General features: G+C 37.6%; 1 protein-coding gene across 3 annotated transcripts in view; it reads right to left on the reverse strand.

Moving 5' to 3' along the window:
- Positions 1 to 17,250, reverse strand: part of TTLL7 (tubulin tyrosine ligase like 7) — a 169,998-nt gene that overhangs the window by 87,615 nt on the left and 65,133 nt on the right. For 2 of the 3 annotated variants that reach the window (XM_075557654.1, XM_075557651.1), the window contains exons 2-6: positions 16,705 to 16,904; positions 16,324 to 16,455; positions 10,610 to 10,731; positions 9,853 to 9,920; positions 5,181 to 5,339 (exon numbers count right to left, since the gene is read on the reverse strand). In XM_075557654.1, the coding sequence (XP_075413769.1) occupies positions 5,181 to 5,339; positions 9,853 to 9,920; positions 10,610 to 10,731; positions 16,324 to 16,455; positions 16,705 to 16,729 (506 nt within the window). In that variant the 5' untranslated portion in view covers positions 16,730 to 16,904. Of the gene's footprint in view, positions 1 to 5,180; positions 5,340 to 9,852; positions 9,921 to 10,609; positions 10,732 to 13,610; positions 13,633 to 16,323; positions 16,457 to 16,704; positions 16,905 to 17,250 lie in introns of those variants that run through there. The other variant, XM_075557661.1, reaches the window with a different exon arrangement.

Raw genomic sequence — 17,250 nt, forward strand, 5'->3', positions numbered from 1 at the left:
TGTAATACTATGAATCATTAAAGAATAATAAAGAAATTGTGAAACATCTAATGGCATAGACAGACTTAGAGGAAATCATGCTAAGTGAAGTTAGTCAAAAACAAAAGGGTAAATCTTGTATGAAACCACTGTCATAAAAAATAAAATATAAATTTTTAAAAAGGGTTTTATGCTAACAGCAACAGAGTGTGACAGTTACCAGGGGCAGGACAGGAGGGCGGAAAAGAGAAGCAACAGGCTAGAAGAGAGATAGGTGTTAACTTTGGGAATGGGCAAGATAATATCCTATAAGAGGGAGATGGGAAAACAGAGAGAGAGGGAGGGAAACAAAACAAGTTATGGGGAGGTTTGACACATTATTTTAAAAGGTGAATGGAAAATAATGATCTAATATGTAAGCCTGTACTTAATTCACAATTAAAATAAAATCAAATAAAGACAAAAATGATGGCAAAATTTAGACATTCACAAAACTAAGAGAAGGTGTCACAAGTAGACAGTTTGTACAAGAAATGTTAAATGGAGTTGTTCAGGCTGAAATAAGACTCAAACAGTAATTCAAATACTCACAAAGAAATAAAGAATGCCAGTAAAAGTAACTACATAGGCAATTATAAACATCAATGCTAATATTTATTATTACTATCTAGGGTGCACTATAATTATAGCACTATGCTTTAAAATGATTTAAAATATAAATACATATTATAATAATTGTGAATCTAGGCTAATAGGCACATCATGTGCAAAAATATAATTTGTGACAACAACATTGGAAAGGGCCGAGATATGTTGGAGTGAAGCATTTGTATACTGGGAGACTAAGATGGCATTAATCTGAATCACAGTTATAAATTAAGACTTAATTGGTATTCAAGGGCAAACACTGAAATAAAATACTCAAAATATGTGGCAAAAGAAAAAGTATATTAAAGTAATGCAGTAAAAAATATCTACTTAGCACAAAACTCACTGACCTGAGTCAATTCTGACTTATAGTTACTCTAAAGGGCAGAGCAGAGCCACCCTCAGTGGGATTTACCTCCTGCAAATCTGTATGGGAGCAGAAAACCTCATCTTTCTCCCAAGGAGCAGCTGGGGGTTTCTAACTGCAGACACCTAAGAGTTAGCAGCCTAACGCTTAATTCTCTGCACCACTAGGTCTCTTTTAACTCAAAATAAGGCATTAATTGAAGAACAGAGGAACAAAAAAGCATATGATATATAGCAAGATGTTTACCATTGCTATCAATAATTACAATAAATTGTGTTGTTATGCACTGTCAATTCCAACTCGAGATGACCCTGTAAGACAGAGTAGAATTGCTCTATAGGGGTAGAAAGGAGGAACTGATCACAAAGATCTACATATAACCTACTCCCTGGGGGACAGACAACAGAAGGGAGACATTTGACAGTGTAAGATATGACAAAACAATAATAATTTATAAATTATCAAGGATTTCTGAGGGAGGAGAGGGGGAGGGATGGGAAAACTGAGGAGCTGAGACCAAGGGTTCAAGTAGAAAGCAAATGTTTTGAGAATGATGATGGCAACAAATGTAAAAATGTGCTTAACACAATGGATGAATTGTGAAAAGAGTTGTATGGTCCCCCAATAAAACAATTTTTAATAAATAAATAAAAGCAGACTTTGGTAGACTAGATAAGTAAACATATGACCCAACTATATGCTCTATATAGAAGACACACTTTAAATCAAAAACCATAAACAGCTTGAAAATGAAACGACAGAACGATATCCCTTACAAACAGTAGCTAACAAAGAGCTGAAATATACTAGCATCAAAGAACATTTAAAACAAAGAGGTAGTATATAATAACTTTAAAAAATCAATCCATCAGGAAGATGCAGCAATTATAAACAGGCATGCACCCTAGAACAAGCCTTCTAAACAATCCAGCCAAAATCTACAGAAACAAAAGGGAAAAATATACTTCAACAGTAGCACACACTTTAATACCCAGTTTCAATGATGGATAGACAACTAGTCAGAAGAACAGAACCTAAAAATATACAGTCAACAAATGAGAAAGATGTCCTTTACCCATTTACTACTGCTTTATAAGAAAATCCCTAGCAATACAATATGCCCTTTCAATTAAGTGGTAGTTATATAATCATTTGTCAATTTGAAAACTAAGAGTGTAGGGTGGAGTCTAGCCTGTCAATCAGATCATAGCCAATGAAGCCTCTATGTGGGCATAGCTTTCTCCTCAGAATGCTGGGAAATCTGTTTTTTCCTCCTTGGAGGTGGGATAGACTGCTCACTTCCTGCTAGACATCCCTGAGAAGCCATGTAGAGCATGGAGACCCCTGCCAGCGCTGAGATGCTTACAACACCACTGGATCCAAAGACTTTCTACCCACTGGCCTGTGATCCTCCTGCACTCGGCATCATTGAATGTGTTTTGTGAGTCTGAAGGAGGACTTTAATAGATTGGTATCAGACATATGGACTAATATCGATCTTACGGACTTAGACTGGATTGGGTTGGGATGCTTTCTTAATGTATAGCTATCCTTTATATAAAACTCTCTCTTATACACATGAGTTTCTATGGATTTGCTTCTCTAGTCTACCTGGACTTTTCCACGTATTTTTACTGACATCAAGACAGATCAGACAAGTATTGCTTATTCAAAATACTCATAACAATGAATTTTCTTTGTTATATAAAGAATATTTTAATCTTAACACTCTGAACTTCAATTATCCCTTATTATAACATTTAGAAAGCATATAGAAAGCCCTTAAACAATCACTATAAAGTTCTTACTAATACAACAGGTTGTATATATATTTTTAATTATTTTATTGGGGGCTCATACAATTCTTATCACAATCCATCCATCCATCATCCATTGTGTCAAGCACATTTGTACATATGTTGCCTTCATCATTCTCAAAACGGTTGTATATTTTAAAATTATTCTAAGAAACTCATTGCCATCTAGTCAATTCCAGCTCAGGGCAGAACTGTCCATTTGGGTTTCTGAGACAGTCTCTTCTTTCTCATGCAGAGCAGCTGGTGGCTTTGAACTGCCAGCCTTTTGATTAGCAGCTCTATGTGTAACCCTCTACCCCACCAACTACGATAAGAGAGAATATCTGATGAAATTATTAACTCAGTAAAAGTTCAAAGGATGTTTGTTTAACAAACAATAAATTACATGATAGGTCTATGAGGAGGTGATCCCTGCCCCAACAAAGAGCAAAAAGCTCCACTGGGTATGCATTTTTTACCCATGCTAGGCAAGAATTGAGCGACTCTCTCTGAGTTGGTGCATCCAGTTGCCTCACCAAGGAAGGTTCTCTCTGGTCACAATGAATTATTTTTGTAAAAACACGGAGGGGGAAAAAAATAAGGAGCCGAAACCGAGGGCTCAAGTAGAAAGAAACTGCTTTGAAAATGATGATGGCAACATGTGTACAAATGTGCTTGAGACAATGGATGTATTATGGATTGTGATAAGAATCGTATGAGCACCCTATAAAATAATTTTTTAAAAGCAGCTTTTCTTGAACCTCGTTTTTCGCAATGGCCAATTTAAGAGAACATTGTGCAGCCATAAATTTTGTTTCCTGCCTGGGGACTATACCACCAAAACTGCTGTGCTGTTGAACACAGCTGACAAGCACAGCGCTATGGGAAAAACTCAAGTGTACGAGTGGTTGTCTCATTTCAAAAATGGTGAAATGTCGATGGATGACAAACCTTGTTCTGGATGTCTGTCAACTTCCCGAATGTACAAAAATGCTGATTTGTAGTGCATTTGGAGTTTGTTCCACCGTGTCAGACTGTTAATTAAACTTTCTACTTAGAAGTTCTGAATAGATTGTGTAACCGTGTGCATCAAAAAAGGCCTGATTTGTGGTTAATGGGAGACTAGTTTTGCCACCACAACAATGCACCTGTTCACACAGCCATCTCAGTGCGCCAGTTTTTGGAAAAAAACAGCATGCTTCTCTTGCCCCACACACCTTACTCATTTGACCTCACTCTGTGTGACATCTTTTTGTTTCTATGAATGAAGAGGGACATGAAAGGACAGCAATTTGATGACACAGAGAAATGAAGAAAACAATGAGGGGAGGTGCTGTCAACCATCCAAACGGATGAGTTTGGCAAATGCTTCCAATGATGGAATCACAGATTTGACAAATGTATTAAGTGTAATGGAGAGTATTTTGAAGGTGATAAAGTTGTTTTGTAAAACAAAAAAATTAAATACATTAATTTGAAGGGAGAAAATTTTTGTTTTGGTGGGGGTACCCCTCATATTTCAAAGGATTTTTTTCCCACTGCATTTACATCAAAGGCCAAAGTGAATCATGCTTCACACTTTTATCAAAGCAGTTCGGGCCAGATTCTCTTTGAAGACGGCATTATGGAAAATTAACTAAACTTTAGAAAGGAAAAGGAAATAGAAATAATAAATTTCACATTCTAATCTCATCTAATATATTTAGTACCCAACTCTTCAGTTTTAAATGTGTCCTACTTATTTTCAATCTTATTAGTACAGCTATATAAAAGAAACCAAAGTAAATAAAATACATTTTTTCAAGATTTCTAGTTATAGGAAGAGTGATTCTCATTCCATTTTCTCCAAGCTAATTTAGCTCTATAATATCAACTAATTTTACTCTCCCAAATATGCTCTAAAAGTATTATAAATGCAAATTTGAAGTTCAAAAACAGTAGGAAACAACTTTTTTTCCCTAGCCTATAAACCAGTGGTTCTCACCCTTCCTGATATCGTGACCCTTTAATACAGTTCCTCATGTGGTGGTGACCCCAACCATAAAATTATTTTCGTTGCTACATCAGAACTGTCATTTTGCTACTTTGATGCAACAGGCAACTCCGTGAAAGGGTCATGCGATACCTAAAGGGGTCGCGACCCACAGGCTGAGAACCACTGCTATAAACTCATTAAATAATCACAACCTGTTGATTTGTAGCTTTTAATTTATTATCAAAAGCTCACGGGACAAGGTAAAAAGAATGGCTCATTAAACATGCAAGTTCAGAAAACCAATAGTTAGAAGCCTATCTTAGGTTTTTGTATTGGCTTGCAACCATGAGAAAATGTTCATATTAACTTTTTAGGGCTTTTGTTCATTTGAATATAACAAGTAAAATAAACCTACCCATGACCCATTGCACCATTAGCTGGTTTTACTATAAAGGTTTTCTGCTTCCGTTTTTTCTTCAATTCTTTCACATAATTTTGAAATTGAGTATATTCAGCAGGAAAAATCCATGTTCGAGGGACAAAGGTATAATCCATAGGCCGAGTCTTTATCATTCTGTTAATTAGACATAATATGAAAATAATTTATATTCAATCTCTTTAAAATTTTATTTCTCTTTGCTACTGGTGTTTCCCACAAAGATTTAGATTCTTTCCATCCTTTTTTTTATCTATTCACGCATTCAATATTTGTTATTAGACACCTAGTATGCTCAATATGCTGCTCTAGACCTGAGGGTGATATCAGTGAGGAAAAAAAAGACAAAAATCTCTACCTTGGTAGAATGTACATATTTATAGAGCAAATACTTAAGTATATACTATGTGTTAGGTCCTGGAGATATGAAGATTATGAATTAATATAGTCTCTGGTCTTAGAAACATAGATGAACTTGTGATTACACGACAATATGACATGCACAATAAAAGCATATAAGGTACCACAATCATTAATTTATAGGACTAAACTATGGAATGGAGGAAAAAATAATCAACTTGTATCCATTGTGCTTCTTAAAATTTGGTGTTAAATACATTCATCCAAAATTTTTATTCTAGCTTTAATACTATATATAAGTTCTATAATAGAAAGAAAAAGCATGTACCATGTAACTCAACAAACTCAAGGCCATCAAGTCCACACTGACTCATAGAGGACAGAATAGAACTGGCCTGTGGGTTTCCTGAGACAGTAAACCTTTATGGGAGTAGATAGACAAACACCCACCCCCCTCCAAGTAACTGGTGGTCTTGAACTGTTGACCTTAACTGTTGACCTTGAACTGTTGACATAACCCCCTATACAACACGGGATCCTCTAAGTCACAAAAATAAAAAGTCAATCGTTCTGCCTCATGATGGGTTTGGGGAAACAGGAACTGATTCAATGGCAGGTGTCATTTTTTTATACATGATTTTACTTCCACCAGGTGTCACCATTAGAGAGCACTTTGTTTTAAAATTATAATTTAAGGAAAACATTTATTAAGTCTTAAACAGGGAGAAAACAAAGATCCTTAGCACAAGGTCACAATGGCATCCAAGAGTTTCCAGGGAAGCGGTGGCATAAATCGGACCCTGGAGAACAAAGAAACTGTCCCAGGAGCATGACTGGCAGCAGTAGGTGCATGTGTTGCTTCAAAAGAGACGAGAATGTACTTAAGATTTTGGAATCTAGGATGATTTCTGTTCAAAGGTCTATCATGTAAAAACAAAACAAAAATCAAAAACTCACTGCCATTGAATCTCTTCTCACTGTTACAGGACAAGGTAGAACTGTCCTGTGGGTTCAGAGCCTGTCACTCTTTACAGGAGGAGAAAGCCTCACTTTTCTTGCATGGGGCAGCTGTCTGGTAATTTAGAACAGCTGACTTTGTGGTTCGCAGCCCAATGAGTAACTCCCTCGGCTACCCAGGCTCCTATGCACTCATAATTCTCAGCACTTACCACAATTGCAACTTACTGTTTTAAGCACTATCATCTGTTTTTGATCACTTCATCTGCCCAAACAGGGTACTCACTCACTGCCACTGAGTTGAGTCTATTTCCACCCTTTAGGACAGAAGAGAACGGCCCCTGAACGTTTCTGAAACGGTAACGCTACAGGAAAAGAAAGCCTCATGTTTCTCCCAAAGAGCAACTGGTAGTTTCAAACTGCTGACCTTGTGGTTAGCAGCCCAATGGCTAACCCTCTGTGCCACATGGTCCCTTCTAAACTCAGCACAGTGCCTGCCATATGTTATTCCTGCTAGTTACTGTCAAGTCACTTCTGACTCAGAAGGGCCCTCTGTATAACAGAACAAAATGTTGCTCCATCCTGTCTTGTCTCACAATAATAGGTATGGATGGCTTCTTTTCACTGCCATTGAGTCAATTCTGACTCATAGAAACCCTATATAGCAGTGGTTCTCAACCTGTGGGTCATGACCCCATTGGGGGTCAAATGACCCTTTCACAGGGGTTGTCCGATTCATAACAGTAGCAAAATCACAGTTATGAAGTAGCAATGAAAATAATTTTATGGTTGGTGGGGTCACCACAACATTAGGAACTGGATTAAAGGGTCGCAGCATTAGGAAGGTTGAGAACCACTGCTATATAGGGTTTCCAGAGTTTTGTAAATCTTAATGAGAGCATTCTGCCACAGAGTGGCTGGCTGATCTGAACTGCTGCCCTTCAGATTAAACAGGGCAAAAGCAAAGAAGCCCAACACTTACCCGACAGAACCATCAGGTCTCAACTAGGTAATTAATAATTTAAATAAAAACACATGTGAGGGTGCTTCAAAAAGTTTGTGTTAATTTTACATTATCTTTTAGTTCCACTTTTCCATGGACCCCCATAGACTAAATAAAATGATGCTCCAAACTTTACCGAGGCAATTCCTTTTCCTTTGAGGTTCCTATGTCTTCTTGTTAGGAAATCATGCTGCCATACAATATCCTAAACCACAAACCTTGGCTTAATCTACGACACTTTCAAGCCCTGCAAACTCTACCTCCTTAATATCTTTTAGATTTATTTTCTCTTCACAATTCCAACTATCTCTCTTTGGGTTTAGATGGTTCATTACTTTTTACGTACACCAGTCAACCATCTCTTTAGGGGGATTTCTCTGTATGGCCCTAGTCTTTGTCCAATCCATTATTCGAGGCATATTATTTCTCTGCTTCATTCTATTTCATAACCTCTCATTTCTCTCAGGATAAGATGAAAGGTTTATTGAGAAGATAACGCAATTAATGTGTGAATAGCTAAATGAATGACTAAAATACAACAACAAGTAACACATGTACTGGCTTTTAAATATATCTCCAACATCCTCATGCGCCTTGCAACATCGGATGCATTAGAATCCCAAACACATTGTGTTGGGTCAAGTCTCTCTCTATTTTCTCCTACTTCTGGGCCTGTCTCTTCTCAAAGGGTGAAGTCCTTCACACCTTTCAATATCCATCTCATACCTTATCTTCTCAAGAAAGCTTTCCTTGCTCTTCCAAAAATGATCTATCTGACCACCTTTGCGATGACTACACATTGATCCCCTATTGATATTATGGCAGATCAATTATAGTCTCTATTTTAGTTTTTTTCCCTCACTAGATTGTGAGGTTTAGGCGGGAACTAAGATTTGTTGTTTTTAATATTTTCTGTTTGTTTTTTTGATTGAGGATTTCATCTGCTTACCCTGTGAGTTTTGTTAGTTTGGTTTTGGGTTTTTTTGTTTTGTTTTGTTTTGTTTTAATTTTTTTATTTTAACAATTTATTGGGGCTGATACAATTCTTTTCACAGTTCATACATATACATACATCAATTGTATAAAGCACATCTGTACAGTCTTTGCCCTAATCATTTTTTTCTCTTTTCTTCTTTTACATTTTATTAGAGACTCAAACAACTCTTACCACAATCCATACATATACATACATCAATTGTATAAAGCACATCCATACATTCCCTGCCCCATTCATTCTCAAGGCATTTGCTCTCCACTTAAGCCCCTTGCATCAGGTCCTCTTTTTTCCCCCCACCTCCCTCCCCATTCCCCCCTCCCTCATATGCCCTTGGTAATTTATACCTCGTTATTTTGTCATATCTTGCCCTATCCGGAGTCTCCCATCCCCCCTTCTCTGCTGTCCCTCTCCCAGGGAAGAGGTCACATGTGGATCCTTGTAATCAGTTCCCCCTTTCCAACGCACTCACCCTCCACTCTCCCAGCATCGTCCCTCACACCTTTGGTCCTGAAGGTATCATCCACCCTGGATTCCCTGTACCTCCAACCCTCATATGTACCAGTGTACAGCCTCTGTCCTATCCAGCCCTGCAAGGTAGAATTCGGATCATGGTAGTTGGGGGGAGGAAGCATCCAGGATCTGGGGGAAAGCTGTGTTCTTCATCGATACTACCTCACACCCTAATTAACCCATTCCTCTCCTAAACCCCTCGCACACCGGCCAGTGCGATCACGAGGTGCCCAAGGGACCAGGTATAAGGCATCATGCAAAAAAAAAAAAAGATATAAGTGTGTGTATGTATGTGTATATATGTGTATATGTATATATGTATGTGTATATATGTATATATATATCATATTAAATGAAGGGGGAAGTGCAGAGTGGAGACCCAAGGCCCAAGTGTCAGCCAATGGAGATCCCCTCATAGAGGGGTTTAGGAGAGGAATTGGTTTTGGGTTTTTAATGTTTTTCTGTCTATGAAATCCAGGATAGGTAAGTCTATGGAAGCAGTAACTAAATTTATGGTTCCTTGAGGATATGTCAGGGGAGTTTAGAGGGAAATGAGGAGCTAATGATGAGTACAAACACAGAGAAAATTTCTAAAACTGATTGTGGTGATGACTGTACAACTCTTCTTGATGTGGTTGAACTATTGCATTGCATGATATGTGAATCATATGCAAATAAAACTGTTACGAAAAACTTCTATCTCTAAGATTCTATCTCTCATATAAATAGCATTTCAAATCAATGCAATCTTGTGAAAGAGCAATATAATATCTGTAATATAAATATTCAACAGATCTTCTGTATTACAAGAAAATAAATATTACTTGGTCATATTTCTTGCTAAGAAATCCTTCCTACAGATCTCCCCCATTCCTGGAAAATGGTTGATCCTCTGGAAAATAAAAAGGTAAACATTAATACTCTAATTGATTCAATAAACATTAATGCCAAAGTGCAATTATGTCAAAGTACAATTAAATCATTGATTTTATAGTTTAAAATTTTAAAATAAATTGGTAATTATGCATGCAAAATTAATTTAATATCCAATGACCTACAATGAAGCTGTTAAATTAAAGAATCTATGGTTATCATAGACTAAAATGTGTAATTTACCTATTTTGTTGCTTACATAGGTGACTCAAAATAACACCTGTGAGTATCCAAAACTCTGTTTACAGGAGTAGAAAGCCTAGTCTTTGTCCCCAGGAGCTGCGGATGGTTTCCAACTGCCACCCATTCAGATAGCAGCTCAACACATAACCACGTCACCACCTGGGCTCCTCCTACATGCTAGCAGCTATCTATACTAGTAGCTAAGGAAAGACTAAAAAATGTGAATTGCCAAACATCTATTCCACATCGTTTTTCACAGCATTTACTTTAAGAGTAATTAAAAGCAGCCTGGATGAGTTTTCACCCCTCCGTTGTTAGAAAGAGGTTAAAAGTTAAATTCAGAAATATTGCAGACTTCATGCAGAGAGTCGGTACAACTGAATAGCAACAAAATAGGTATATCAAGTGAGTAAATTATGGTAGAATTCATATAGTTTTTCTCATGACCAATAATTCATCTCCCACCTGGTAATTTTGCAGCTCTGAAATCTTTTCCTGCTGAACCGCGGAATCGCACCATATAAGGTTACTTGTTTCATCCTCATCCGGAGTTTTCAAAAATCCCATTTCCTCTATTACTAAACGAACTGCAAGTAAACAGTGAAATTAAAGCAGAATGTAACTACTCTGACAAGTAGCCATTGGCTTTTTCTGCTACGTAAATATTTTGGTCATGCTCTACATTTGCGGAATACCCATTTGCTTGTGGCATAATCGGCTCATTCTTAATCACAACAGCTTTCTCTATGGTTCAATTAGAGTCAACAGTAGCCGGAAGTTCTGAAGTTACACCCAAAACCCTTAGTTTCAATCACCTAAGAGTTAACAGGGACAGAAAACTGCCACAAAGTGCGGCAATTATCTATGGCAGAATGAAAACAAACTGTCAAGAGATGCTTCTATTCAGGAAACGCACATTGGCAGCTTTTTTGTGACTTTGGCTATCCACAAAAGGACAAGGTAAAAAGAGCCCCTGGTCATTGGATCTAGCCTACTCCTTCCAGCTCCTTCATTCAAATTACTGCTAGCACTTGAAATCTTGTCACCGGAGCTAACTCAGACTAAAGCGTCGAGAAGCAGAACTCACAGGAGAGTCACAGCCCTCCTCTCTGCCCCAGGCCCTTCCGTCCTGTACGCCCAGAAGGAACCCCTTTGAAGTGCAGACTACTTATGTGCTCCCCTAGCATTCAGACGAGCCATTGAGACACTCTTCTGCCAAATAAATCTTCGTCTTAAAATAAAAAGCAAAATGCTTTTTTATAATTTGGAAGTACCAATAGAATATTGAGTCTTAGCAGAACCATGTGTTTACACAGCAGGGCTTTCACTGTTTTTGTTTGTTTGTTTCATTTTTCAATGTTTTCTTTATACTGGTACTCTGTTATGTAAGGAAAAAATGATGATGAAGGATCAATTAACAATGACTTTTGTGCCAAGTAAGAAATGACTGATTAGACCTCTGGTGGTAATGCTGGGGGTACTTGATTGCCCCTTGCTTGAAGTGGAAGAGATGATTTTTTTTATGTGATAGTGTCTGTGAAGAAAGAAAAAAGCCATAAAAGGAGAAGACCATGGTTGAAAGTGTATATGTGATAGAGGAGGAAATTGTTGAGTTAAAGTTGCTGTTTAGCATCACAGCCTTGAAGGAGCTACATTGCTCTGGATGCCCAAGTGACACAATAAGAAACACAAGACTAGGGAAAGGGCCATTTCTCTCCCATCTGCTCGAGACCACCACACAGCTTTGGTATCAGGCGCTTCTGGGAGACCTAGGCATCATCTAGATGGCAAGGGCACTAGTGATACAACCTACAGGGCACCCTTACCTACCTGGTCCACATACAGCAAGCCTGAACACTTCCTGTTGCAAGTATCTCTTACTTGTTCCAGGACAGAAATTTCTTCCCTGGCTTTTTGAGTGTTGATGGGGTCTTTTCCTTCTTATGCATTATTGTCTCTGTACTATGATTTTGTTTTTAATTGTTTTCTGTTGGGTTTCCCAGCTTTGATGCATAATGAGAATAACTGATACAAGGGGCTCTGGGGAATGCAGGGGTGGGTGGTGGGTGATGGGAGGGAAAGGGACTTCAGGAGTCAATAATGAAGGTGGAATAGGGGAGAGGGAGCGCTAGAATGGATTGTGATTGCACAATTCATTTTAAAGGCGATTTAGCAGGGGATGCTCTAAAATTGATGTGGTAATGACTGTACACTTCTCTTTGATATGATTGAACTATTGAATCGTTGAATTGTATATGTAAATCATAAGCCAATAAAACTGTTAGGGGCGGGTATAAATAATTGAGGACATAAAAAATAAAGAAGCAAAGAAAGAAAACCTAAAGTCAATGCCAGAAGAGGAGCTCAGAAACAGACTTGGTCCAGAGAATCTAAGACAAACTGCCTGCGGGCTCACCGAAATAGCAGGAGGAAGCCTTGCTGGGCAAAGCAGAAATCCTGCCGCAGTGTGAAGAGGTGGCCAAATGAGCTACAGACATTTGGAAATCCATATGTCCACAAGCCGGCTGAGGTTGGGAATATTCAAGCTGTGTAAGAATTGTGGGAAAGATCCACTCTCTTTAGACCCATGAAATTATATTTGTAAAGTAGGTCATATGTGAATCCCTTCTATTGTTAAATTCAAAATGTGAAGCGCTGAACTTAAAGCTCAATTTCACAGCCAAAATGCAATGACAGAAATTGGATGGTCACTTTCCAAACTAAGCAGTGTTGATTTATTTTTGTTTGAATTAAAATTTTAAAATCAATTGGTATCATTTGTAGTCCATCTTCCACCTGTACATAAAAAACAATCATTAAATTACAAGGGGGTACCCAAAAAAACCTGGAGTTGCGCTAGGCACAACGTAGTTTTCATAGTATGCATTTTTCCCACTAGGTGAGCATCCAGCAACTTTCCCTCACTTAGTGCAGCCAGTGGGATCGCCTGGGAAGGTTCTCTCTGGTCACAGTGAAATTTTTTGTGAAAGCAATTTCACTAAACAATTTTGTGTGTGTGTGATGGTCAATTTAAGAGAACAAACTGTAGCTGTGAAATTTTGTTTCCGGCTTGGGAAAAATGCTGCAGAAACTGTTGTGATGTTGAACACAGCTTACAAGGGCAGTCCTATGGGAAAAACTCAAGTTTTCGCATTTTAAAAAAGGTGAAATTTTTATTGGTGACATCTCATTCTAGACATCTGTCAACTTCCCAAATGGACAAAAATGTCAACTCATAGTGCATTTGGAGTTCGTTCTCCCAGGTCTGATTGTTAATCAAGCTTTCTATTTAGAGGTTCTTAAAAGATGGCATAAACAGTGTGTAACAGAAAAGGCCTGATTTGTGGCAGACAGGGGACTTGCTTTTGCCACCACAACAATGCTCCTGCTCACGCAGCCATCTCAGTGCGCCAGTTTCTGGCACACACAAAAAGCACACTTCTCTTGCCCCACGCACCTTACTCACCTGATCTCGCTCTGAGCAACTTCTTTGTGTTTCCACAAATGCAGAGGAACATGAAAAGACAGCAATTTGATGACATAGAAGAGGTGAAGAAAAAAACAAGGGAGGTGCTGTCAACCATCCAAACAGATGAGTTTTTAAATGTTTCCAAGAATGGGATCACAGATTTGACAAATATATTAAGTGTAGTGGAGAGTACTTTGAAGGTGATAAGGTTGTTTGGGGATGGGGGGGAGGGGGGGTTTAAAAAAATTCCAGTTTGGGTACCCTCTTGTACGTTAGTTCCAAATAAAAGGTTGCTGATACTGAATGCCTAAAGTCTATGCTTCTAGATATTAGTCCTTTGGAATATCCCTTTAAAAAGAGGTGAACTAACAATGATCATATTTAAGTTCTACCAAGTAAACTTCCCATTGGAAAAACAGGGATAGCTGTATCTTGTTTTCCCATGTCTGTCTGCAGACTTAGGCATCCCTGCTCAATCTTCCTTGTCCTCATTTAATGAAAATTACAAATAGAAAACATTCCTCACAAATTTTTCCTACTCTTTTTGCTTTTGCCTAACCTATAGAACTTTCCGAGGCTGTTGCGGAATTATATGTAGCCACTCTCTGAGTTTCAGAGGCAGCAGACAGTGCAAAATGCCTCATTTCAAGTTTCAATTCTTATTTTATTTAGGCAACATAATACAATAAAAACACCACCAAATTTAGACACAAAGTCAGTCCGGTTTGAAGTCCTACTTTTGTCAGCTTTGTGTACTTGGTGAAGGCACTCTCTCTAATCTTAAATTTCAGTTGTTTTAATCCTAATGCTTTTGATTGTTGGTCTCTAGTAAGGAAAATTATGAAACATAATAATGTAAAATCACTAATGTATTAATTAAAGGAATACCTGTAAAAATATATTTTACTATGTAACAAGTATGTCTCCATGTGGAACTATGAGCAAAACTTCTGTCAATAGTCAGAAATAGAAAATTTCCTTTGAAAAACCAGTATTCCATCTTCTAGGAACTGTGAGTTTTATAATCAATGATGTTTCAACATTGGCTATTGTGGCCAAGGAACTATGAACTAAATCTATTCCCATTTCTAACACTGTGGGTCTCATTGGAATGTATTTGGTTATACTAGATCTGATTAGCACAGAGCTATCTTATTTCACTATTTTTGTAGTTGTCCATTTTATTTTTCCCTTTTGAATGTAGAAAATAGAAGTATGAGCCTCCAATCCATTTACTTCTTAAAAGTCACTACTAGAGTGAGGGAAGGTGGAATAGGAGGGTGCAAGGGAAGACAAGGAGTCTATTTCACAACAATATTACGGTGGTTATGTGAAGGGATAACAAGGGGAAATAGTTGGTCACATATGAAGAGTTAATAAGCACTTGGCTGCACAACGAAAGGATGCTGCTTTGATGTCACCAGAGGCACTACAGGGTTCTGCTCTAGTAAAAATTATAGTATGGAAAATACAATGCAAAGTTCTACTCTGCATGTGAGGAGGCACTATGATTGAATATTGATTTGAGAGCATCTAACAACAGCCAAGATTAATACTAAAGCTAGTAGCAATCAGAATATTCTATACCAAGACACAAGGCAACACCAGGGCTGAAGTGTGTGTGTCCTGCTACAGCCTGATTACCTTCCCATCGCATGATTCACTTGGTCAAGGCAACAGTAATGGGAGTCCAATAAGTAAGCTATTGTGTTTCATTCGGGTAAATACCGGGACAGCAGGATAGCATTTCCTTCTGGACACAGGTCCAATGTGCTCTTTCCCTCCTTTACACGAAGCTATGTGTTCTCCCGACAGTCCCTGTGCAAGGCTCCAAGCCTACCCAACCGTGAACTGTGCTAACAACAACTGAACCGAGAGGCACGGGTATGAGAATGAAGAAAAATCATGCAGAAAAATGTCTGGGCAAATGAAAGAACGCTGTATTAAAAAACCCCTCTTTGGGTCAAATTTGGGCCCATCAGTGCCTGAAGAGTCAACAGGAGGAAGTGACATCAGCACCACCCTGTCACTTTTATGATGGTCACTGAGCCCTGTTGTCTCCCGCTCACGTCCTCATGCGACCACGCTAATTCGCTCAGCTTTCACTTCTGAGAGAATTGCAAAATAAAATGTTTGGAGATCTTGATTCCAGTGAAATATCCCCTTGATTTCAGATGAAGTGTGGTGAATTACTTCATCTAAATCAAAATGAGCTTCTCAAAGATTAAGGCAGGTATGGAAACCTAACATCCCAGAGCTTCATACAATTTCATTCAACGCTTTTAGCTCATGACTGTTAAAGAACGGGGAGAGTTTGAGTGCCCATGGTATGTGTTTTCCAATGAGGGCAAAAGTATATTAATTTACAGGAATTAATTTAAAGAAATGAATCCACTTTACAACTAAAAAAATGCATTTGAATGATTTCATTTTCTAAAGCATAGCTATATTTAAAGATAAAAATCATAGATTTCTAATGTTCATGTGACTTTAATTTAAAATTTATTAAAGAAAAACATATACATTAATTTTATCCAAATTATAACTAAGTCTTTTAATGATTCTGATCTATTTGACTGAAATGTAAAACACCTCATAGGGAAAATACATTGGAGGCATTTAAAATTCATTCCAAAGTTAACATCTGCATTATTTTCAACAGCTATGTTGAAACTAATTTTCCCAACAATTATGAAAATCCCATACCTACCTATTTCAAACTTTGTCCCAGCAACATTTGCTGTAATAGTTCCCTTCTTTTTCTTCTTTCTGATTTTCCTTCTCATTGCATTTTGGTAAGGTGATTCTGTATCCAGGTCCAGGGGAGAAGGTCTCCGAAAAACTATGAAGGAAATTTAAAACAACCAAATATCAATAAAATTAAAATATCCCAATCTGGAGAACACAATCTCTCTCTCTCTCTCTCTCTCTCTCTCTCTCTCTCTCTCTCTCTCTCTCTCTCTCTCTCATATATATACACACACACACACGTAAAATTATAATTCTGGTACTTTAAAATTCCCCATTCGTTTCATCCTTAAAAACTTCGAATTATCATCATTGACACATCCATAATATGTAGTATGCTTACCCCCTTCCTGAGGCAGAGATGGCATTCTTGCCAATGCTGAGTACCAAGTATTCTGTGCCACTGTATCAGCTCTCAGGAAAGCTGGAAGACCTGCATTTGTCTAAGTAGGATGTGGCCCCAAATCACAAGAAGTTCCTATCATATTATCTTGGTGGAATCCTCAGATTTCAGAGTACTGAAGTTATAGGATAAGGAAGTACCTGTAGGAATTTAAAATCAAAACAACGTTTACGAAATATTTTACATATGCTGTTTTTAAAAATTAAGTAAAGGCAAAAGTCAAGGTATTCAATCAACAAATAAATATTTCTTAATGAACTCATTAAATTTTTATGCAAAATGTCAAGTAATGGATCTTAGTCCTGAAAAAACTTATAACCTAGTGGAGGAAGTTTAATTTAAATCACATTATATGTACATAAGACAAAAATATACCATACATAATTAACAACAAAAACATATTCACTGTCATTTATTGAACACTTACTATCTTATGTTACATCATTTAATTTTTCTTTCTTTCTTAATCCTTTTACTGGGGGCTCA

The sequence above is a fragment of the Tenrec ecaudatus genome, chromosome 1, assembly GCF_050624435.1.
Source record: "Tenrec ecaudatus isolate mTenEca1 chromosome 1, mTenEca1.hap1, whole genome shotgun sequence".
Lineage (NCBI taxonomy): Eukaryota > Metazoa > Chordata > Mammalia > Afrosoricida > Tenrecidae > Tenrec > Tenrec ecaudatus.